Here is a 23,165-nt window from a genome sequence, read left to right as displayed (position 1 = left end):
CCGGCCACATGGCGGTGGGGGGGGGGGGGGGTGTTGTTCGGACAGCGTGACAGCTCGAAGCCTTCCTTGCCAACGGCTGCCAGCCACAAGTCGTGAGGCAGAGAGCCACGCGGCCGCCCAGGGACAGGACTGGCACCCAGCTGCCCAGTGTCCCCAGGCAGCCCAGCAAACCGCCAGCATTCCTGTGGCTGTGTCTTCAGCATTTGCTGCCCTGGGCAGACTCGAAGCCACCAGGCTCCCGTGACCCTGGCCAGTCCCATTTCATATCCACTCGCCCAGGGCCCCAGCCTGTGCAGTGGGGACGGTCACCCCAGCCAGCAGCTCCACCAGCGCAGCCACAGATGGGGGGGGTGGGGGGAAGGTTGGGGTTCAGTTTATAAGTGCAGCATGTGTCCTCCTGTGGGAAAATGAGAGGCTGTCTGTCGAGCTGCTGACTGATAATCTAGCACTGAGAATGAGGAACGTGCAGATTCTCCTCAAACAAGGTACTCCTTCCCTTACACGGAAACCCCGTGGCCGCGGAGGGCCCGTACCCTTGGCTCAGATACAGCTCCAAGAGGGACCGCAGGGCCCAGCCTGGACCCCCTCAACCCAAGAAACAGGGCTCTGCAGCCCCCTCTGGGTCTGATCCAGCGCCTGGGAGGCAGACGGGGTCTGGTAGGAATCACCCCAGGATGAAGGCGGCTGGCCTCAAGCAGTAGTCCTCAGGACCAGGGCCACGCCAGGTGGCAGAACATTCTTCCCCAAGCAAAGCGCTGCTGTCGAGTGTCATTCTGACTTGCAGAGTGTTGTTCACAGTTGGGAAGGACAACCGATCGGTCTTGACCCAAACGGCATTCCAGGGAATCTTCCTAATCCACTCATGTCTTCTGTCTTCTCCAAAGCTAAATGCGTGTTATTTTGGGAGATATCAATGTAACTGACAAAAGTAAACACCAGAAACAGGTAGGCACAGAAACCTAAAGAGAAGAGGTGACAGCAGAGACGCCATCAGACTTTACACGTAAGCTTCATATGGAAGTCGGCCATCTCTCCTGTCATGCTCGAGGCCCCGGAAACCAGGCATCGAGTGTACCCAACCAGCCATCGGCCTATGTCCACGGTCACCCGTCTTTCCACGATGGCAGTGGCCGCGAGTGTTCTGAGAGGCAGTGCAAATATTAAACTAGCTTCCAAAGAATCACCACAAACTCACTGTACTTACCTACCCTCTCCACAAAAACTGGTAAAAGAGTGAAGCAGACAATTTTCCACAATTTATTCCCCACAATCTTTAAACACCTGTGTTAACAAAAAGCTAAGTTCCTAAATACAGACGAGCCTCGGTTTTGGCTGCAGTGGAGACTGAGGGGCTCGTGAGGGCCGGCGCTCAACCCGAAGCCGCCACCCCTTCTTTCGGAGAAGCGGGAAGGCATCGGTTCTGGGAAAGCCTGTCAGGCCCGGCAACCCCCTACCCTCCCCACGCAGCCCGGGACGCACATGCCGAGCCGACCCCACCTGCAGTCGCCTGGAAGCAAGTCCCGCCACTCGGCCTGCTCCAGGAAGGACACAGGACGGCGTGTCTGCTGTGGGCTGACCCTCCGAGAACCACGGACGCAGGTCCCGGCTGGACACTCACTGCCCTCTGACATCAAAGCTAACAGTCAGTGCTCATCTAGGGACGACGGGCTGAGCTGGCGCGAGGCGGCCCGTGCACGACACGGCTCCCCGAGATTCTCTACGTGGCATCTCCCGGCCTTGCTGACATACTAGAAACAGGAGGACACGTGCAGTGAACAAGCCATCGGAGGAAGCGGGGCACTGTTCCAGAAGGCCTCCTGATAAAGAGGAGACTCCTGTTCACCTAGGAACTTCCCATCTCGACTCTGCCTCCTGCGTTTCTTCTCATGCCTCCAGGACAGAGACCGGCTCTCCCTTCGGGGCTCCTCGGAGCCCTCTAAGTGGGTGCTGTGGGGTCTCGGGGTCCACAGATGCTCCCAGAAGTCATGCCGCACACCACCAGACGGACCTCAACCAGAGGTACGCGACTTCCCCCAACTGTTACCAGAACGACGGTTCAAAACTGGTTTGGTGAGCGCAGACTGAAGGGAAAACGCGCTCCGGTTTCCCAGCCTCATTCCAGAACCGCCGCGGCACAGACTCACGGGTGGCCTCACGTAACCGTGGTCCCCTCGGACGTGAGCTGCTTACCAGTGTGCAACACGGCAGGTTTAAAATCAGCCCGGCCTCGCCAGACCGGACTCGCCTCACGTGCACGCAGACTGCCATCTTCGCAGTCCAGCTTCACAGTAAAACATCAGGGATTCCCAGAGCGACGGCACACCAGCCGTCGGTCAGGCGTCTCACGGGCGGTCACGGCAACGACAGCCCGCCTGCTGATGACGGGCCGTTCACTCCGGCAGGTAAAGCCCTCACGGAGGGAACTGGGAGTCCAGACGAACAAGGCAGCGCACAGTGCGGCGGGGCCCTCCCGCTCCGGGGACAGCCCCACCGTCCCAGGCAGGTCACCGAGACACGGAGGACGCCTTCCAGCAACGCCTCGCCAGCTTCCGGGCGCACGCCTTGTGGGGACAGATGTGCCGCGGTGGCACCGGGACGGTCGGACCACACAGGCTCACACCCGGGCTGCAGAGCGACGGCGGTGCAGCGGGTGGGAAGGTCCCCACCGCACCGGCCCGCGGAAGGCTCGGCCACTCGGTGCACCTGCCGTGCCCGGGGCCGGGCCCCGTACGAGAAGTCTCGAGAATGAAGTCACTGTGGCAAGTCCCTGTGAGATCGCTCCTCGTGCAAACAGGGCTCAGGTGGATTCTTGCTTGTCTCAGGAAATACCCAGACTTACAACTGGCCACTGAGTCGTTAAGTATCATTCAAAACAAGGTAGTTTTAAAATGAAGAGAAAATATTGCAACACGAAGGAAGGAATACATTAACTCGCTCTTCCAGCCCAGGTAGCAGCCTCACTTCCTCCTCCTCCTCTCCTGAACGCACCGCGGACAGAACCTGAGGAGAGAGGCACGGTGATCGGCCCTGTGCGTGAGGAGGCCCACCCCGCCCCCCGGGTCTCCAGGGACGGTGGCCGTGTCACCGAAACCGCACCGGCAGAGAGCACACGGCTCTCCCACCGGACACCCCGGCAAGGGGAGACCCCCAGCAAGTCGCTGTGGCCAGCGTGTGTTTCCAAGGTGACAGAAACGAGTCAACGAGCAAGACTGTCTGTACGAACGAATACGCCTCTTGACCCAGTTTCTTGGCCCTCCCTGTGAGACAATGTGGCCACCGGGGACCAAAGTGGAGGCGACACCCACGGTCACATCGGCAGACCCAGCGCGGCGGAGGATGAACCAGCATGCTCCAGCAGGTGGGGCAGGCCGAGAGGGCCCTGGAACCCGCATGGTTGGCGAGTGCTCCCCGGGGACCCTGGGCAGGCAGGCTCAGCGCCTCAGACACCGGGGGCCGCTCCTGGTCACGCCTGGACCACGGCAGCTGTCAGTGACACCAGGGGACCTCCCAGCTGCTCCCGATGCACATGACTGTGCCCCCACCCCCCGGCCGCCCCATTCCCCAGTGTCCGGTCTGTGCCAGTGAGCGAGCACTGAGCGCGCCCCCGGCCCTGCCCCCGAGGAAGCAAGGCTCCAGCGGCAAAATGCACTCACGCAGGCTCGTGCCCCAAGAACATGTCAGAACAAATCTCACTTAATAGGGAAGAAGCCTGAACACTTTGTGATTCTGGAAAGACCCCAGAGAAACCCTGAGTTAGACAACAGGGGGGAGCCCCACCCTGCCTCCCCGCCTCTGCCCACGGGGCACAGACCCCCTGCCGCTCGACCCTCCCAAGAGGCAAAACCGTCTTCCAATGCCCACTGACTCTTCCACCCGGAAGTTCCACCAACAACTCAAACCCACAGCGGAACCCGAACCCGAATCACGTGTCCCTGCCCCCCGCCCCAGCAGGAGGCCCGCAGCCCCCCACCCGGGTGCCCACGCCCCAGCTGCAGAGCACGGTCAAGGGCTGCGCGTCACTGCTCAGACTTCCTGAGGCGACCCGGGGCCGGGACGCACATGGGGCCAGGCACCTGAGCACCCCCTCAGCCACTGCCCACTGAGCCCTGGGGACAGCACAGCCTGTCCTTCAGGGGTCTGTCACCACCCCCCATCCACATACACGCGAACACGGAGGACAATCTCCGAGCCTACATTTTAGAACTGAGACCCACTTCACCCACGGGTAAATAAAACCTGCTTTTTCCTTAAATTAACTCTCGGGAACGACACCGAAGCCACCAGCGGGCACACGGACCAGGGACAGAAGCTGCCCCAGCACCCTGCACCCCTCCCCAGGTGAACACAAGCCCCATGGCAGGTCACCGGCCTCACCCAGGTTCGGATTTAATGCTTGTGCTCTTTGTCTTTCCCCAAATCTCCCCGGGAAAGAACTCATTTCACAGTTTCTACCTCAATCAAAAGCTTCCGAAAAGCTGTTCCTTAGAAGCTTAACAAAAATAGGGGAGCACCATACAAACATCCTGAGAGACCGGACCCAGGCGAGGGGCGCAGATGTCCCCCTACCAGCTCAGCCCCAGGAAGCAGGACCCACGGACTGCCCGTGGCCACAGCCTGGGCCTGGTGGGGGCAGCACTCATGATGCCCCACAGGCAGGGAGAGGCCGAGCAGAGCCCATACTGACCATTTTCCTTTGGGTTTCGTGGTCAGATCCACGCAGGCGAAGTGAAACCACTCGATAGGACACTGCAAGGCAGAGGGGAGAGCTGCAGTTAGGACTCCATGTGCCCCCCCCTCCCCCCGCACCCCCGGCCCTGGGTGCAGGGCCCTGCCCGAGGCCCGTGCACGGTGCCCACACTCACGTCCGGGTTGTCACAGCCTATCATCTCCCCGTAGGACACCTGGTGGCACAGGCAGTAGGTGGGCTCGTTTGGGTCCACGGGCATGTCCAGCACGTCAGAGGGGTGCACGGACAAGATGGTGTCGGTGAACTCAGACCTGCGGAAAAACCACAGCAGTGAGCAGCAGGTGTGGGGGGAGAACGACCGGCCCCTTCGTACCAGACAAGACGGGGCACAAAGGCACCCCAGAGGGCATGAGGGGACGCACTTACTACCCACTCTGGGGTCGTGAATCCATCCCTGTCTCCTGCCTCCAACCTGTTCCCTGGGCTCCCCGCCCACCCCGCCCCAAGTCCCCCCATCCCCAGCCTCTCAGGGGCCCTCTCCCCTGGGGGCAGGCAAACACCCCTACTCACCAGCCACCAGCTGACGACACCTGAGAATCCTGGACCCCAACCCAACCCAGCACACCTGGTGCCAGACCTCCACCCCACTCATGCTCACAGCACCTTCACCCCAAAACCTACAAACCACCAGCTGCCCTTCCCATCCCTGGAGCAGTAGGTCTAGGGAGCCCCTCCAGCGCCCTACTGCCCACCCCCCAGTGGGGCCGCTTCTGACCATGTGCCGCTGTCAACTGCCCACCCCCCTGAAGCGGGCCTGTCGCCCCCCCACCTTCCGCAGCCCCCCTTGGTCACTAACCAGCGGCCCGGCCAGAGTCCGGCCTGCCCGTGCTCCCCTCTGTGTCAGCTGGGGCCTATCCCCCTCACTCCCCACAACTCCCCCCACCGCCGGCCAGAGTCCGGCCGGCCCGTGCTCCCCTCTGTGTCAGCTGGGGCCTATCCCCCCCACTCCCCACAGCACCCCCGGCCAGGGTCTGGCTGGCCCGTGCCCCGCTCCGTGTCAGCGGCCCACAGCTCTGCAGCCAAGCAGATGTGAGAGCCGGAGCAAGCGTTCACCTGCCTTAGAGCAGGGAGGGCTGGGGGTTCAGGCTTCTACATGTTTCGGCAGCCTTCAAACAAACCTACCAGCTATGGGGCAGTGTAGACGGTGTGCTCCTACTAGCACAGAAAGGCAATCTTCCCTATCTCACCCTGCAGAATCGAGAACACATATGTGACTCAGGTGTATACCTGCTACAGAAACACCTCGAGTTCACACCAGGAACTTGGTGACAGGGATGCCGCGAAGCCGCGGCAGACCACGTTTCCACACACCGACAAAGAGTCCGGTTCCCGAAGGCAACCACCGACCCCTTTGTCCCATACTGCCCACCTAAGGACACTCTGTGCCTCTGCCATCAGATACCCAGGGCCAGCTGTGCACGCCACACTGCCCCCCTGCAGATAGCACTGTCCTCCCTACTGGCCCCCCCACGGTGCTGTCCTCCCTACCGCCCCCCCATAGCGCTGTCCTCCCTACCACCGCCCCCCCACAGCGCTGTCCTCCCTACCACCCCCCCATAGCGCTGTCCTCCCTACTGGCCCCCCCACAGCGCTGTCCTCCCTACCACCGCCCCCCACGGCACTGTCCTCCCTACCACCCCCCCCCACGGCACTGTCCTCCCTACCGGCCCCCCATAGCGCTGTCCTCCCTACCGGCCCCCCCACGGCACTATCCTCCCTACCACCCCCCCTAAGGCACTGTCCTCCCTACCGCCCTCCCCACAGCGCTGTCCTCCCTACCGGCCCCCCCCACAGCGCTGTCTTCCCTACCACCCCCCCCACGGCACTGTCCTCCCTACCACCCCCCCACGGCGCTGTCCTCCCTACCGCCCCCCCCCACGGCGCTGTCCTCCCTACCGGCCCCCCCACAGCGCTGTCCTCCCTACCACCCCCCCCACGGCACTGTCCTCCCTACCACCCCCCCCCACGGCACTGTCCTCCCTACCGTCCCCCCATAGTGCTGTCCTCCCTACCAGCCCCCCCACAGCGCTGTTCTCCCTACCACCCCCCCCCACGGCACTGTCCTCCCTACCGCCCCCCCCCACGGCACTGTCCTCCCTACCGCCCCCCCCCACGGCACTGTCCTCCCTACCATCCCCCCATAGTGCTGTCCTCCCTACCAGCCCCCCCACAGCGCTGTCCTCCCTACCACCCCCCCCACGGCACTGTCCTCCCTACCGCCCCCCCATAGCGCTGTCCTCCCTACCCCCCCCCACGGCGCTGTCCTCCCTACCAGCCCCCCCACCCCCCCCAGCGACAGTGTCCTCTGTGCCAGTGTCGCCTCTGGCCTGAGTGCTGCTCGCTGGAGGCAGTGCTGCCCATGAGGGCCCCAAGGCCTGTCTAAGCCTCTTCCCTTTGTAAGTGACCTGCTCTCTGTCTCTGGGAACAGGCAGGACTTTCTCTGTTTATCTGAAATCCGTGCGCATCACAAAAATGTGTCCCGTCCACATGCTTTCAAAACGTTTCATTCAGGCAACTCTCCAGACTAGGATGTGGTTTCCTCTGTTTTCCGCCAAACCTCGATTTCTCAAGCTGGCCTCTGACACCGTGTCTCACCCCCTGCTGGATCGGTGGGGTTTCCTCCCCGAGACTCACCTGGAGGACCGGTGCGGTGCCAACCTGCGGTGGGGTCACCCCCAAACGCCCCAGGGCACGCGCCTTCCATGTGCCGACCGCACTTCGGCTGCCCTGTGCGTTCTGCTTGCGAAGCTGGACTGAGCTCTCACACCGCGAGCTGACATCTGACCTGAGCACCTGTCCCCCAGGTTCAAGGGCGCCACCCAACCGACGAGGAGGCCTGGGATCGCCCCTGGGCACCTCCTCTCCGGTCTCACCTGAGGGGGCTCTGGGGTGGGCGGGTGGAGCGCTGCCAGGAGGTCTTTCCCACCTGCCAGGCAGGCTGGAGACCCCGTATCGGCCGTGCTGGCCACCTCACTCCGACACTACTGGGCACAACACGTGTCCTCCGAGCCGATTTCCCGGGACATCGCAGGCATCCCTCACCAGGCACTGCCAGGGATCCCCCCTCCCGTGCCTAAACCGCCAACTGCCCGATGTGCTTTCCAAGCACGAATCAGAGCCAGACTTCAGGGCAGGCCTGGTGCCCCTCACACACCCTTCACGTCAGCGGCCCCCGTGGCCCGTCCTGACCTCCGTACAGTGCTGCTCGGGGGCCCGAGAAGGGATTCGCACGGACCGGACAGGCCAGGCCCAGCCGGACCCGCCCAGGCGCTCTGCACACGTCGCCACCCGACGTGCCCCGCTCCTCCTCTGCAGCCAGCCCAGCACAAAGGGCCAGCTACCCGCCTCCTCGGTGCCATCAGACGGCAGTCAGCAACGCACACGCCGTCACGGCTCTGCCGAGGGAAAAGCCACGTGCCCAGCCATCTCAAGTGTGTCCGCATAGGTGGCGGCGGGACTCGTGCGTCACCGTGAGGTCTGCGGCACAGGCAGGTGTACCCCCGCCAGGGAAGCTCTAACCGCGCCTGAGAGCTGGGGCCTCGTTCCCTGTGAGGGACCCGTGGGGAGGCGACCAACGAGAGCGCCTGCTGTCTCCAGAAAAGGCCACCACGCCTTTCGGTTCTGAGCAGCGTGGAGCAGGAAGACTTGGAGCCCTGCCGCCACGAGTCAAAAAACCAAACCCAACAAGTTGCTAAAACCACATTTTCCAGACACCGGAAAGCTGTGGAGTGACAAGGCCCAGACGCCCTAAGGCCAAGGGAAGGGCAGTGGCCAAGTGGGCAGGCCATCTGTGTCCCGGGCTTAGCCGAGGGCTGCCTGCCCTCTGGGGGCCACACAGAGCCGGCACGGCCACCGACACGTGAGAGCTCTATACGTGGGGCAGCCGTGACCCCACAGTCATTCGCTGAACCTGGGGGCGGCACAGAGGCGGCAGAGCGGCAGAAAGGCTGAGCGCTGAGCCATATTCTCGGGGGAGGGGCCCGCCTCTGTACAGCGGCCCGTCCCTCCACACCTCCGCCAACCCCAGGAGCAACACGGGCAAGAGACAAGAAAGGAAAGCCAGGGCGCGGACTAGCCACACAGGCGCCTTTCAGGAGGGGGAAATAAACCCTGGGTCCCCCACTGAGAACTGGGGGGGAGGGGGGGGTCTTCCATCGTGAGACCTTTGACATCAGAGGGGACAGGGGACAGGGCCCAGGTAGAGTGGCCGCCGGCCTCCAGCCCACTCCATTTGCCTGGACTGAGAGCAAAATGAACTTCTGGGGAACGGCAGAAATCTCACCCTCCGGGTTCCTCTTATACCTAAAGTCAGACAGACAACAAAAAAAACTACAGGACGGGAAAAAGAGCAGGAAAACGTGAGTGAAAATCACGAAAAAGCTAACAGAAGCAGAGCCACAAATGACCCGATGTGCAAATGAGCAGACATGGGCTTGAAGCCGCTGTTACAAAGAAAATCTGAATAACGTGACTGCAAACAGGGAGACTCTCCAAAGAGGAACTAAAATCTGTACAAAAAGGAATCAAAGGGTGTTCGAGAATGGAGAACGCCACGTACGAGACGTCCTGCTGCTGGTCTCGTCCACCCGGAACTGACTCGGCCCGACTGCTCATATGTCAGCCAGTCGAAGGAGACCCACCAAGGGCCGGGCCCTTTCGATCCCGTCTGCGGGCCGTGTTTGCGGCCCAGCCTCAGGTGCCCCACCAGACCTCCAGAACGCTGGCGCAAGCGGGAGCACACGCGAAAGCGCCCCCGGTCACAGATGGAACAAATCCACCGAGCACGGGAGGAAACCCCCCATGATGATGCCGAGAGAGGATGTACTGACATCTGTCAGCGAGATCTAGACTCCAGGAAACGCCGGGAGTCACACAGTCTGGGCTCCGCAGAAGGAAAGCTGTGAAGAAAGGAAAGGGACGGAGAAAAACTGACGCGTGAGAGAGACTACAGGGCTCGTCTAAAGGAGAAAAGAAAAAACCTTCCGTTTCTGACCAGGATATAACAACAAGCACCAAACGTGCCCCCCACCGTGAACAGGGAGAAAACCGGACGAAACACGCGACAGCTCTTCAGACGCTGACCGCAGGCAGCACAGGACGGCGGCCCGAGAGAAGGTAACCGAGGCGAGCCCTGCAATCGTGTCGGCTTCCTGCTGGAGGCACTTCCCACACTCCAGTCCACCGAGACGAAAACCAAACGCAGCATGGAGGTCTAGAACTGAGGGAAAAACCAAAGTTCCAGGAGGGCAAGGCTGTTGACATTTGGTGGCAGGTTGCTAGAAAGGAGGAAGGAAGAGAATGTGCTCCCGAAACCTGCAGAGGGACCCCTTTCAGTTTTTAGCAAAAAAATAAGCTGTGCACAGGTGAGAGTCCCTGAGTCCTGGCAGAGGGTACAGGGCGGCTGGGAGCTGAGCTCGCCAGAGCTCACACACAGGCTCGTCACACTCGCTCCACGTGGCCAGCAAGGAGAGGCCTCGATAAACACAAACAGCATTCAGAAGAGAACCCAGAAGGGCTATACCTTAGCAGTACGGCTTAACCAACCCTACAGTAAGGCTACCCTAACCTAGGCATTGGTGGTCTGTTTCTGTAAAGTTTTATTGAAACACAGCCACATATTTTCTGTGGATGCTTTTGATATAAAACAGCAGGTCTGAGTGGTCACAGCAAAGACAACACGGCCTATAAGCCTAAAATATTTACCATCTAGCCCTTTAAGAAGAGAGGGTTTTTGGAGCACCTGAGTGGCTCAGTCGGTCAAGCGTCCGACTTGGGTTCAGGTCATGATCTCACGGTTCATGGGTTCAAGCCCCGCATCAGGCTCTGTGCTGACAGCTCGGAGCCTGGAGCCTGTTTCAGATTCTGTGTCTCCCTCTCTCTCTGCCCCTCCCCTGCTCGCACTCCGTGTCTCTCAAATAAAATAAATAAATAAACATTAAGAAAAACGGATTTTTTTTTTTTTTTTTACAAAGGTTAAACATGTGCCTGCAAAGGATCAAGTTGATCCACAGGTAATTAAACTATTGATCAAAAAATTGGAAAATAAATTCAATACCTGTTGAACGAAGACAACAAAATCTGAACACTCAACAACACACATTCACATTGTCCATCATCCCATAAAAAAATCACTAGATGTGTGAAGAAGTAGGAAAATGTGACTTCAACCAGGAGAAAAATGAGTCAGAAACAGACTGTACGCATTACGCATGGACAGCTTTTTGAACCTCACTCATGCCTTAATAAATTGGGGGTTTTTTAGCATGCTTTGCTTTTCTTTTTTCATTTTAGAGAGAAAGAGCACGAGAAGAGAAGGGCAGAGAAGGAGAGAGAGAGAGAACCTCGAGCAAGCTCTACTCTCAGCACGGAGCCCAACATGGGGCTCTATCCCACAACCCCGAGAGCATGACCTGAGCTGAAATCAAGAGTCAGACACACAACCAACTGAGCACCCAGGTGTCCCAATAAATAGGTTTTTAAAAAAAGAAAGAAAAAATCCCTGGAAATGACAGAATCAGAAAAGAAGATCTTTCAGAAAGCTATCATAAATGCGTATGCTCAAAGAGAAAGTAAAACATAAATGTAATAAGGGAACCGTTGAATAGTACTTAAATAAATATGGTGTAAATAGAACTTTACAAAAAAATCTCTTAAATGAAAGATTCACTAAAAGAAGATTAAGTTAGACACTAAGGAAGAAGAAAAGACTTGAAGACAAAGTAATAGAAACTATCCAAACAGAAGCATAGGAAGAAAAACGTTGAGAAAAAAAAACCACCACCACCGACAACAATAAACGAGCTGAGCCTCAGTGAACTGCAGGAAAATATCATGCTAGCATACGTGTAATTGAAGGTCCATAAAAAGCCAAATGGGAAGCAGAACTGTCTGAAGAATGTCTGAAAATTTTCCCAATTTCATACAAACTACAAACCAATAGTTCCAAGAAGTTCTCAATGAGGTCTAAGCCAAATACATACAAAAGATCCACACCGGGACAGATTATAATTAAGTTGTTAAAAATCAAATTGCCAAATGGAAATCTTAGAAGCAGCAAAAACAAATAAAGCCACATACATTCAGAAGATCAAAGAAAAGCCTTTCTCATCAGAATCCGTGCAAGATAGAGGATACCAGGGAAGGAAATATCTTTAGTGCTGGGAAAAGTCAACTAAAATTCTGAGTCCAACAGAAATATCCTTAAAAAAGAGAGATAAAATAGACATTTCCAGACAAGAAAATTTTGGGAAAACACCTCAGCATCAGCAGACCCACAGTGTAGAACAACGTTAAAGGCAGTTCTTTAGCAGGAGAGAGATGACAGCAGAGGGAAATCCTCACGTCCGTAAAGAAATAAAGGCAGCGGAAACGGTACGTACATGGAGTGACAATAAAACCCTTCCTCGTGGTTTATAGTCTATTTAACGTAATCAGTGGTTTAGACCTAAAATAATAACAATATGTTGTGAGGCAAATTATCACGTGTAGAAGCAGAACTTTTGACGATGGCACAGAAGGCACGAGGAAAAAAAACTCGGGTGGGTTCTTACATTACACACAGAACAGGGTGATATCATTAGAAGTTCATTGTGGTAAGTCAACGAACAGGGAAGACACACTAGAACAGTCCTTAAAACAGAATACCAAAACATGTACTCAAAAAAATACATACGGAGCGCCTGGGTGGCTCAGTCGGTTGAGCGTCCGATCGGCTCAGGTCATGATCTCACAGTTCACTAGTTCAGGCCCCGCGGGCGGCTCTGTGCCGATAGCTCAGAGCCTGGAGCCTGCTTTGGATTCTGCATCTCCCTCTCCCTCTCTTCTTCCTCCACTCGCACTCTGTCTCTCTCTCTCAAAAATAGATAAAGATTTTAAAATAAAATTTTCTAATGCATAATTAATCTAAAAGAAGACACTAAACTAAGAGATGGCACAAGCGGACAACTACCAGCAGAAGGTAAGTTCAAATCCAATCATATCGGTAATGATGTTAAATCTGAGTACTCTAAACATTGCAGTGAAAAGGGAGAGACTATCAGACTAGATAAAAAAAAAAAAGCGAGACTCAACTTTGCTGCCTTCAGGAAACCCACTCTAGGGGCGCCTGGGTGGCTCAGTCGGTGGAGTGTCCACCTCTTCGTTTCTGCTCAGGTCACGATCTCATAGTTCATGCAGTCAAGCCCTGTATTGTACTCTGTGCTGATGGTGCAAAACCTGCTTGGGATTCTCCCTCCCCCCCCCCCCCCCCCCCCCCCCCCCGTCTCTCTCTCTCTCTCTCTCAGTTCCTCCCCTGTTCGTGCTCTCTCTCAAAAGAAATAAATAAACTTAAAAAAATAAACCCACTCTAAATACAAAAGCATAGGGGCGCCTGGGTGGCTCAGCCGGTTAAGCGTCCGACTTCAGCTCGGGTCGTGATCTCACGGTTTGTGAGTTCGAGCCCCGCATCGGGCTCTGTGCTGACAGCTCAGAGCCTGGAGTCTGCTTCAGATTCTGTGTCTCCCTCTCTCTGCTCCTCCTCCACTCACACTCTATTTCAAAAATAAATAAAAAGTTAAAAAAAGTTAAAAAGAATAAAATAAAAAATAAATACAAAAGCATAAATGTGTTGAAAGTAAAAGAACGAAAAAGGAAAAAGATACACCATGCGAAAACTCATCCTAAGACAAATGGAATAACTTATAATATCAGACCACGTAGACTTCAAAACAATATCACAAGGGAAAAAGGAGGAAATTTCATAACAATGAAGAGTCAGTTATTTTTAGAAAAAACTAAATGCGTATGTACCAACAAATAACAGACTTTCAAAATATGTGAAGCAAAGCTGACAGAAGAAACAGACAAATCCACAGCTTGAGTCAGAGACTGTAAGATGTTTGTCTCCGTAATTCCTCAAGTGAGTAAACAGAGTGTCAGGAAGGACACAGAAGACCAACAGAACTGCCAACCAAGTTATCCGACTAACAGCTACAGAACATGCCGCCACCGACAGAAAACACGATATTCTTCTCAAGGGCATATGGAATGTACAGCAAGACCGGACCATAAACCCTAACACAAGTCTTCATCGACTTCAGAGAATTTCAATTATACAGTGTTCTCTGATGACAGCAGAAATATTAGAAACCGAAATCACAAAGTTACCTGGAAAATCCCAAATTACTTGGAAGCTGAAACATACTTCTACATAAAATATAAGTCAAAGAAAAATCAGAGGAAATTTTAAAATATTTTGAAGGAAATAAAAATAAAACATACATACCTAAATTTATGGGACATGCTAACAGTAATTAGACTTACAATAGTTTAAAAAAAAACTACAGCTTTATGTGCTTATATTAGAAAAGGAAAATATGAAAATCACTGATCTTAGTTACTTCCAGCTTAAAAAGCCAGAAAAAGAAAAGTAAATCCAAATAGCAGGAAAGAAAAAATAAAAATACTAGCGGAAATCAATGACAAAGAAAACAAACAACAGAGAAAATATAAAAACCGATGAAACCGTGAAGCACCTGGATGGCGCAAACATCCACTTCTTGATTTTGGCTCAGGTCATGATCTCACGCTTTGTGAGATCAAGTCCCGCATCAGGCTCTGCACTGACGTCACAGAGCCTGCTTGGGATTCTCTCTCCTCCTCTCTCTCCACCCCTCCCTCGCTTGCACCCTCTCCCAAAATAAATAAATAAAACATTAAAAAAAAAAAAAAAGTCAATGAAACCAAAAGCTAATTCTCTGAAAAGATCAAGACAAAATGAGAGAAGACATGAATTATCAATATTAGGTCTGAAAGAGGAATCATCAGTACAAAATCCTACAACAGAAAGACAATCATGTAATATGATGACCAACCTGATATCAATAAATCTGACAACTTACATGAAACAACCAATTCCTTGAAAGACACAGATTACCAAAACCGACTCAAGAAGAAATAGAAAGGTTGAAGAGTTCCATAACTTGAAAGTGAAAACAGCATTAAACTGTAAACTTAAAATATTTTATTGTATGTAAACCATTCCTTAATAAAGTTAACTTAAAAGAGAAAAAAATAAAAGGGTGCCTGGGTGGCTCAGGCAGTTAAGTGTCTGACTTTGGCTCAAAATCATGATCTCGCAGTTCATGGGTTCAAGCTCCGCGCTGGGCTCTGTGCTGACAGCTCGGCGCCTGGAGCCTGTTTCGGATTCTGTGTCTCCCTCTCTCTCTGCCCCTCCCCCATTTGCGCTCTCTCTCTCTCTCAAAAATAAACAAACAATAACATAAACAAATAAATAAAAGGGAAAAAAATAAGGTTAAACTATAGCATCCACGAACACACACAGAGGGGACAGAACTACAAAGAATGGAAACAAACACCACGTAAGTCTGGGTCGTAGGTCCCCGGGGCAGACGGAGGAGGTTACGGCTTCCACAGAGCCATGAAAGCACTTTTGGCTGAGGTCAATCACTGACCAGGATGTGCCTCAGAGGAACTCGTTAAACTACCTGCTTCTTCTGCATTTATTTACTGCAAGATGGTATTCAGGGTGTTTCTTAAGATAAAAGTTTAAACAGAACCAAAACTTCTCCCGTTTTTTGTCAAGAATGGACTGTCCTGAGATCTCCCCGTAACCGTCAGAACCCTCTCCCCAGAAGCTACTCAGCTCTCTACCGTTTTCTCTGATTCTAAATGTCACTTCTGTGAAGCAATACAAGAGCGAGGGGGGTGGGGGGAGCAGGTGGGAGAAAGCTTTAAATGAAATATGCTGAAATTCAAGGTAAATGACACATCTGTTTAATAAATACAGTCATGCAACTTAATGATGAATATATCCAAAATATATATTTATACATAAAACAACGAACAGCTATATATTTAGCTGCTGAAGTGTGGCTCAGCCTGAAATGTCGGTAAATGTTATAGTGTCACTCAAGAGGCAGGACACACAGGGGCTCAGGGCGTGGGTTTTGGAGTCACACCGCCCTGTGCGAACCCGGCTCCCCGCACACCAGCTGTAAACCCTCGGCCGGTCACTCTCCCCAGGAGCCCCGTCAGGCTGCCGAGCGCAGTGGAACCGCACCCACAGCGGGCACGCAGGGAGCGCCTCCTCGCTGTTAGCGGCCGCTGGTGTCCCCAGATGCTAAGTAAATACTAGCGCTAAGTAACCTCCGGGGAGAAAGAGACAAGGAAAAGAGCCTCTCACCCTCCTTTATGCTTCTTTTTCTTTGGGGTGTCTTCTTCTGAGGTCCTCCTGCCACGACCTCGGGAGCCTCTTTTTTCTTTCTGACCTCGACCTTCTGAAAGACCATAAACACCCCAATTATCTGCACAGAATTCACTGAAGCAGGACAAGATTTACTCAAACATGATATTTACCGTAATGTTCCTAATACATTTATCAGACAACTCTTCAAAACTCCGTACGTAATGGTAACAAAATGAAGAAAAATTAACAGACTTGCTTTTTAACCCTCGTCCTCCGGAGCTTTCAAAGTCACTGCCCTCCATCTTGTCCTTCAGGTCTGCTTCGAAGCGTGCCAGGTCTGCGTCGAGCCTTCGAATGTGTTTATCCACCTACGGAAAAGGATGCTCGCAAGTCATTTAAAAATGGAAGCGGGACATCTCAGGAATCACAAACACGCTGGAAATCAACCAGGATGTACATTCTTGGATTCAGTTGAGTCTTCAATGAACAGAGCGCTATAGAACAAGGCCCGCCATCCCAGTTTATGTGGGGGTCTTTGTCCCCACATGCTTTGACACCTCAACAGAGTAAGTGCCACTCAGGAAAACCGTGAAGGCAGACAGTAATGAGACACGGGGCTGTGAAACGCAATGGAATGGGGGCGAAGACATAAAAATCTGAAGAACGTACGGATTTCAGAGGACAGGTTCTCACAGAAAATGCCTCTGATGCCTTAGGTATTTAGACCAAGATGGTAGAAAGAAGACAGAGAGGGCAATGGGGTCAAAGCTCGGGGATGAGACAGTTACCCCGCCCCACAGAGGAGACCTACAGACGCTGCCAAGACTTGACAAGGAGCCGGTGGGCTCGCGACACTCAGCCAATGCCACGTGCCACAGTCCGAAAGAAGGACTTGTCGGGGCACCCAGAGGGTGCCTTCCGGCAGACGGGGCAGCACCCCCGCCCCCCGCCACCCCCTCTTCCCGCAGAACAGGGCGGGGCCCACCCCCTCCTCACCATCTCATAGGTCTGCATGGCCAGCTGCACCTTATCATCACTGTACTCCTTACACTTGCTGTAGGCGCTCTGGATCTTCTGCAGGTGCTCCACACGCTGGTCTGGAGAAAGCGTCTTCACCGTGGAGATATACTCCGCGGCCAGGATGTCGATCTCTGCCTTCTTATCTGATGGGGAAATGGGGGAGAAGCTAGTCCCCGCAGGGGGTTCCAGAACAAGCCCAGCAGTGCCGGTTCCGGTGAGGGTGGCTGACCGAACTCCGAATTACTGCTGGTAGGAGCACAGTGGGCACGGCCTTCTACAGGGAGCCTGGCGCGGGGGGGGGGGGGGCGGGGCACAGACGCCACAGCCAGGGCAGCGTACCCAGGAAGTTACAGCGCACAACCGGGCACAACCGCGGTCCAGGTGAGAACACATACCGGCCCCACCAACTCTCAACGCCCCTGAGTAACAAATTATGTGCTCATTCAGCCACAACCTGCCTACTGCCCTCAAGTCCACACCCGAAAGATTTAGGATCCATATGGGAAAACACCCATAAATGCAGAAAACAGGAAACAAGGCAAATGTGCGATCTATAGTAAGACGGATCAATAAACTGTGGTCCAATCACATGGAACGCTACCCAGCACCAAATAGCACAGCTGTCACCCATAGCAATGTGGATTAATCCCACAAAAGGTGGCACTGAGCAAGAAAAGCCAGACACAGGGGCACCTGGGTGGCTCAATCGGTTAAGTGTCCAACTTCGGCTCAGGTCATGATCTCACAGCTCGTGGTTCCAGCCCTACATCTGGCTTCTGTGCTGACAGCTCAGAGCCTGGAGCCTGCTCCAGATTCTGTGTCTCCCTCTCTCTGTTCATGCTCTCTCTCAAAAATAAATAAACATTTTTAAAAAATTAAAAAAAAAAGAAAAGCCAGACACAGAGAACAACATACCGTGAGATTCCACTGATAATTAGGGGGGCACTGATACAACTCTGAAATCTCCGGTTTAGCGAGGTGAGAAACCTACTGTTGCAGGAGGAAAGCTCGGGGTGCCAGCCCCTTGGGGGGAGGGGTAGCATGCTCAGCAGGGTTACACGTGCCCCAGGCTCCAGAGGCTCCGTTGCTCCATCTAGGCAGAGGTTCGTAAGTTGGTATTTGTTCGACAATTTCTAAACATATGCTTATTCCTGGATGTAAATGCCATATTTCACAATAAAAAAAGTCTCTGTATTTGCTAGTAGGGAGACTGTACCTCAGTAAAAAACCACAGCTATCCTGATCTTACAAAACTGTGCCAGGCACAATGAATGAAAAATCACCCATACCCAAGTATGTTGCCACAAAACACAAAACCTCAAGGACAAAGAAGCAGCAGAAGCTGCTAAACAGGAAAAAGACCACATATATAAAGGATGAGGAATCCAAACAGCATCACATTTGTCAAGGGCAATGTGGAAGCTGGGAGACAAGGCAGCAGTGCCTTCCACATTCTGAGGGAAAAGATGGTCAATATGGAATTCTATACCCAGCCAAACTGTTCATCAAATAGGAGAACAGAACAAACACATTTTCAGACATATAACATCATAAGAAATCTACCTTCCCGTGTACCCTTTTCCAGGAAACTACTGGAGGAAAGGCTGCAATAAAACAAGGGAGCAGATCAAGAAAGAGGATATTTACAACAAAGCATTCAGGGTCCTGCATTGAAGATGAGCAGAGGCAGAGCCTGTGCAGCAGGCCTAGAAACAACCAGCCCAGGTATAGCCCGCAGGACAGGAAGCCCCAGGGGAAAAGGCTGCGTTTGGAGAGCAAACTCAGAAATGGCAGATAACCTAGTGTAACAGACACACAGAAAATGTGGAATGTGTATGAAATGTGGAAAACAAAGCAATTATGAACTCCCAGAAAAACAGAAGTTATTCAAAACAGGTCACACAAGCACAGCATGTAACATGGCCCAGCTGCAAACCACCCAGTCAAGAGTCCTGAAGGAAACAGCATCCCTGTTGTACTGCAGGTTCAGATTCTAACCCACTACACCAGGAGGTGGCTGGGGTGGGCGGGGGCGGTGCAGGAGCTGGGCAGGTGCAACTGGGGAAGCAAACCTTCATATTCCACGGTAACAGAATAAACCCCAAAGCAAAAGGGAGCTAAGTAAGAAATAGCAAAAACATGATGTTTAAAAACAGGGAGTTAAACAACAGAACATCAGAAAGTGCTCTTTTTAAACTATATACACACAGTTTAAAAACAAAAAATAATTTGTTTAATGTTTTATTTTATTTTTGGGAGAGGCGGGAAGGGCAGGGAGAGGGAGACAGAGGATCTGCACTGACAACAGAGGCCGATGCAGGGCTCAAACACTCGAACCATGAGATGATGACCTGAGCCAAAGTCGGACATTCAACTGACCGAGCCACCCAAGTGCCCCGAAAAACATAAACTCTTTTAAAGGAAAAGAAAGATGACAAACATTCTGATTGCAAGAGATAGATGATGGTCATAAAAATGATACATGAAGGGACACCTGGGTGGCTCAGTCAGTTAAGCAACTGATTCTTGATTTCGGCTCAGGTCATGATCTCAATTTGTGAGTTCAACCCTTGCATCAGGCTCCATGCTGACAGTGCAGAGCCTGCTTGGGATTCTCTCTCTCCCTGTCTCTCTCTCTCTGCCCTTCCCCCAGTCGCCCACATGCTCTCTCTAAATAAATAAATTAACTTAAAAAAGTGTTACGTGAAGGTATGTTAAAACCCAAGAAACTAAGTATAATTTTTTAATGTTTTATTTATATTTGAGAGAGACAAAGCATGAGTGAGGGAGGGGCAGAGAGAAGAAGACACAGAATCCAAAGCAGCTCCAGACTCTGAGTTGTTAGCACAGAGCCTGATGCGGGGCTTGAACTCACAAGCCATGAGATCATGACCTGAGCCAAAGTCAGATGCTTAACCGACTGAGCCCCCCCCCAGGCGCCCCTAAGTCTAATTTTAAAGTGTCAGCACACTCCATAAGACACCACACAGTGCCCAAAGTTTAAGGCTAGGCTGCAGCCCCGCTGTCTTGGGTCCCCTGGGAGACCGGTGCCACCCCAGTATCTTGGAGCCCCCTCTCCCCAATCGTCAGAGCACACCACCGGCTGTACTGTAAGGCCTGGACCCACCTTCCGTCCTCTGGTCCAGCTCTCTCATGAGCTGGAAGTTCCTCTGCAGCTCACAAGGAAGGTTCTCGATACCTGAAACACAGAGACATGTACTTCTCGGGAGCAGGACAAAATCTGCCTTCCAGACTTTATACCTAAAATCTACAAAAAATAAGCTCACGTCGTTTCCTGTCTGTTAGGATTTGGGGAGGAAAAGGATTAAGGTATCTTTTGGGGAACGGGTACCAAACACTGATAATAGACTCACAGGCTTCAGATGTTGTTGGAAGCTGGAGAAATTAGAGGGACTTATCCTGGAGCTGCGAGCAGAGGTGGGGAAGTGGCCCGTGTGACTGTCCACCCCACACCCCCCAGTCACTCCTCCCCTCTCAATACCTCACCACAGTGAGTAAGACCGAAACCCTGGGGTCTCTTTGATCTTCCCCCCCACCCCCGATTTACTGTGAAAACCCATTCACGGGGTAGAACATCAAGCAAGGATGGGTATGGTCTCTCCAGGCTACACAATACATCAGGCGCTGACCACGGGGCTGCTGAGCACCTGAAGGGCTGCTACTACAACTGAGGCACTGAACTCTTCATTCGCTTGTTTAATTACTTCCAAGTTAACAGACCATGCTGAACAGCGTGGGTGGAGGACCCCACCCCACACTGCTTTCCCCTCTGCACTGCAATCCTCCTACTCCAGGACGACCTCCCAGCCTGCCTGCACAGCCTCAACAGGCCCCTAACTGGCTCCCGTGCTCAGTCCTAACCCCCTCCACTGTCTTCAGCTGACAGTGATTGTTGTAGGGCTAAATCCGGTCTTTACAAAGCTGCTGCTTAAAGCTGCCCAGCTCAGCCACAGAACGGCACAAACTCCCTCCACAGCCTCTAGGCTCACCACACCCTCCCATGGACCTCCCCGCTCTGTCCTACCCTGGGCTCTGCAGGACAGTGCCACCTCAGTGCTCTAGCAACCTGCTGGGGTCCTTCATGGACCCTCTTCGGCTGTGAGCTTTTAAAAAAAATCTGTCTGCCCCATGTGAAAGTAAGTTCCAGGAAAAGGAGGACAGAGTCTGCTTCCCTGGCCCACAAGCGAGTAGGCATGTCCATCCTGAGCTTTCACACAGGTGCCCAGAGCATGATGGAACTCACGATCCTCAAACTCTCCAAATGGGGCCCACTGGGAAGGTACCAGGACCCAGAAGAGCAAGCCCCAGGAGATGGGTTCAGCAGATGGGTTCATCGTGGTTCTGTAATGAGCGCTGCAAGGAAGAGCCTCCTCCCCTCCAGGGTGCTCTCCCGCCTAGGACACCGCCCCCCGCCCGCCATCGCTCACGCTTGGCCTGGGAGGTCCCCACCGTCTCCCCCAGAGCAGCGGTTCACTTCCAACTGCTCCTGATAGAGCTGCAGGTGGGGTTCCCAAGCAGCCAGGTACCAGGGACCGCGTATATTCCACTGCAATACAGCTCTCCAGCTCCCCTCCACCAGCCCCGCCCACCCCCTCCCGCCAGGCCATCCCCTAGCCAGAGCCAGACCAGCAAGAGTGCATGACCTTGACAAGCTACTTAGCCTCTGGAGCCTGCATTTCCCCATCTGTGAAATGAGGGAAATAACCATCTGCTCAGGAGTTCTTAGGAAGCTCCAACCTGTGCTACATGAGGACAGAACGACGCCTGCAGGAAGCGCCTCACAGACGTCTGCCCGTGGTGCCGATCACTGCCCTGAACACCTGCGAGTCCCCCTCCTCCGTCCCCGGCCACGCAGAAACACAGGCACCCGAGGACACTCTCCAGCCAGTATCGTCTCCCCCAACTCCCAGGTCACTGCACAAGCAGGCACAGAAACACGGCCGGAATCCCGCCCAGGCCCGGTCCAGCGTCCGAGGGGATACGGGCTCAGGGCTCAACCACCTGCGCCAGTCAATTGGGTGGGAGTAGGGCCGGGGCGGGGGACGGGGCCAAGCCAGCGGAGGGGGATCGGGAAGGGCGGAGCGGGGCCCTGAGCTAGGCCTCTCCCAAGAGAGACTGAGGGCCGGGAGGGCGGTACGCCGCTGAGGGCAGGGGCGGGGCCTAGCATGGGAAGGGCGGGGCCGTGACACGCAAGCCACGCCCCACGCCAACCGGCCCCGCCCCTCCGTGACGCACCTGGAATTGGCGCGGCCGTGACGGTGGGACCCTGCGCCGCGCCCCCCGCGCGCATCTCCTTGCGGCCCCGCCCCGCCCCTCGCGCGCCCCCGCCACCCCCGCCGCCTCCGGACTGCCCTCGCCACCCCCACGAGTCCTCGGGGTCCGCACGCAGCGCCTGGTGTCCGTGGGGAACCGTGAGGGGGGGTACCCTGTGCGGGCGCCGGGCTCGGGGGCCGCGAGGGACGCTTACTGTCCAGGTAGTGCTCCAAGTACATGGCGGTCGCCATCTTCGTCCGCGGCCGCGCTCTAGGTCTGCGCGGGCGGGCGGTGCCGCGAGGGGCGGAGGCGGGGCCGGCGCGTTCACTATTAATGAGCCTCGAGTGTTGATTGGCCCTCGCGTAGGGGGCGGGGTGCCATCTGGGCACGCCCCCTGGCTTCCGGTCGGCAGGCTGCGCGCGGCGCCGCGCGGGAGCAGGTTTTGGCCTGGCGCCGGGTGGGGCAGGGGACCCGGCCCGGAGGCGGGGTCGGGGGCGCCGCGCACCCTGGACGCCCGCACCTGTCCGCGCGGCCCTGGACCCCCGGGCCCCGTCCCCAGCCTGGCGGCAGCGCTGGCGCATAACGGGTGCGGGTCGGGTGTGACGAGTGTGGTACGGCGAGCGCGCGCGGTGTCGCCAGCGTCCGGCAGGGCGGTGGGCGACGCACGTGCAGGTAGAGCGCGGGCGCGCCACGTTGGCCGCGGTGCTGGGGAGAAGGGGCCCGGGCCCCGGGGGTTCCAGCGTGCCCTCCCGCAAGTTAGCACACCCTGACCAGGGGAGTTTCGTTATTCGGGATGCGTGTATAAGCATGTAGCCCCCTCGTGACTCTCCCCTAAACCTGTCAAACACTAAGGAATTTCCATTTGTTACGTTCGCTGAAAAAATTCAAGCCGTACAGGAATTTCGAGTTTCCCCACCTCCTAAGGGTACAGATCTCTGT

The 23,165-nt window shown here is 54.6% G+C and overlaps 1 protein-coding gene across 4 annotated transcripts; it reads right to left on the bottom strand.

The window, feature by feature from the left end:
- Positions 1–1,234: 1,234 nt before the first annotated feature.
- Positions 1,235–22,767, bottom strand: ING5 (inhibitor of growth family member 5). Of its 4 annotated transcripts, XM_042995955.1 has the most exons (9): positions 21,711–22,066; positions 20,327–20,378; positions 20,080–20,151; positions 16,929–17,095; positions 16,189–16,300; positions 15,930–16,023; positions 4,863–4,998; positions 4,685–4,746; positions 1,235–3,000 (listed from the first exon to the last, which is right to left on the bottom strand). In XM_042995955.1, the coding sequence occupies exons 3-9, from the start codon at positions 20,105–20,107 to the stop codon at positions 2,958–2,960; spliced, it is 642 nt and encodes a 213-aa protein (XP_042851889.1). In that variant the 5' UTR covers positions 20,108–20,151; positions 20,327–20,378; positions 21,711–22,066; the 3' UTR covers positions 1,235–2,957. The 4 variants fall into 4 exon arrangements, with proteins under 4 accessions (XP_042851889.1, XP_042851885.1, XP_042851887.1 ...); XM_042995951.1 differs by lacking the exons at positions 20,327–20,378; positions 21,711–22,066 and adding an exon at positions 22,441–22,767; XM_042995953.1 differs by lacking the exon at positions 20,327–20,378.
- Positions 22,768–23,165: the final 398 nt, after the last annotated feature.

The sequence above is a fragment of the Panthera tigris genome, chromosome C1, assembly GCF_018350195.1.
Source record: "Panthera tigris isolate Pti1 chromosome C1, P.tigris_Pti1_mat1.1, whole genome shotgun sequence".
NCBI classification, from domain to species: Eukaryota; Metazoa; Chordata; class Mammalia; order Carnivora; family Felidae; genus Panthera; species Panthera tigris.
This window is presented reverse-complemented; position numbering and strand designations above follow the sequence as displayed.

What these genes read in the sequence shown, in the direction of transcription:
- ING5 (XM_042995951.1), bottom strand. Translation starts at nt 22,477, where the DNA reads ATGGCGACCGCCATGTACTTGGAGCACTACCTGGACA. An exon ending in CCATGCAGACCTATGAGATG is followed by an intron (nt 16,301 to 16,928) that starts GTGAGGAGGGGG and finishes CCTTTTCCGTAG; the next exon opens with GTGGATAAACACATTCGAAG. An exon ending in ACGAAACCCAAAGGAAAATG is followed by an intron (nt 3,001 to 4,684) that starts GTCAGTATGGGC and finishes CTCTCTCCTCAG; the next exon opens with GTTCTGTCCGCGGTGCGTTC.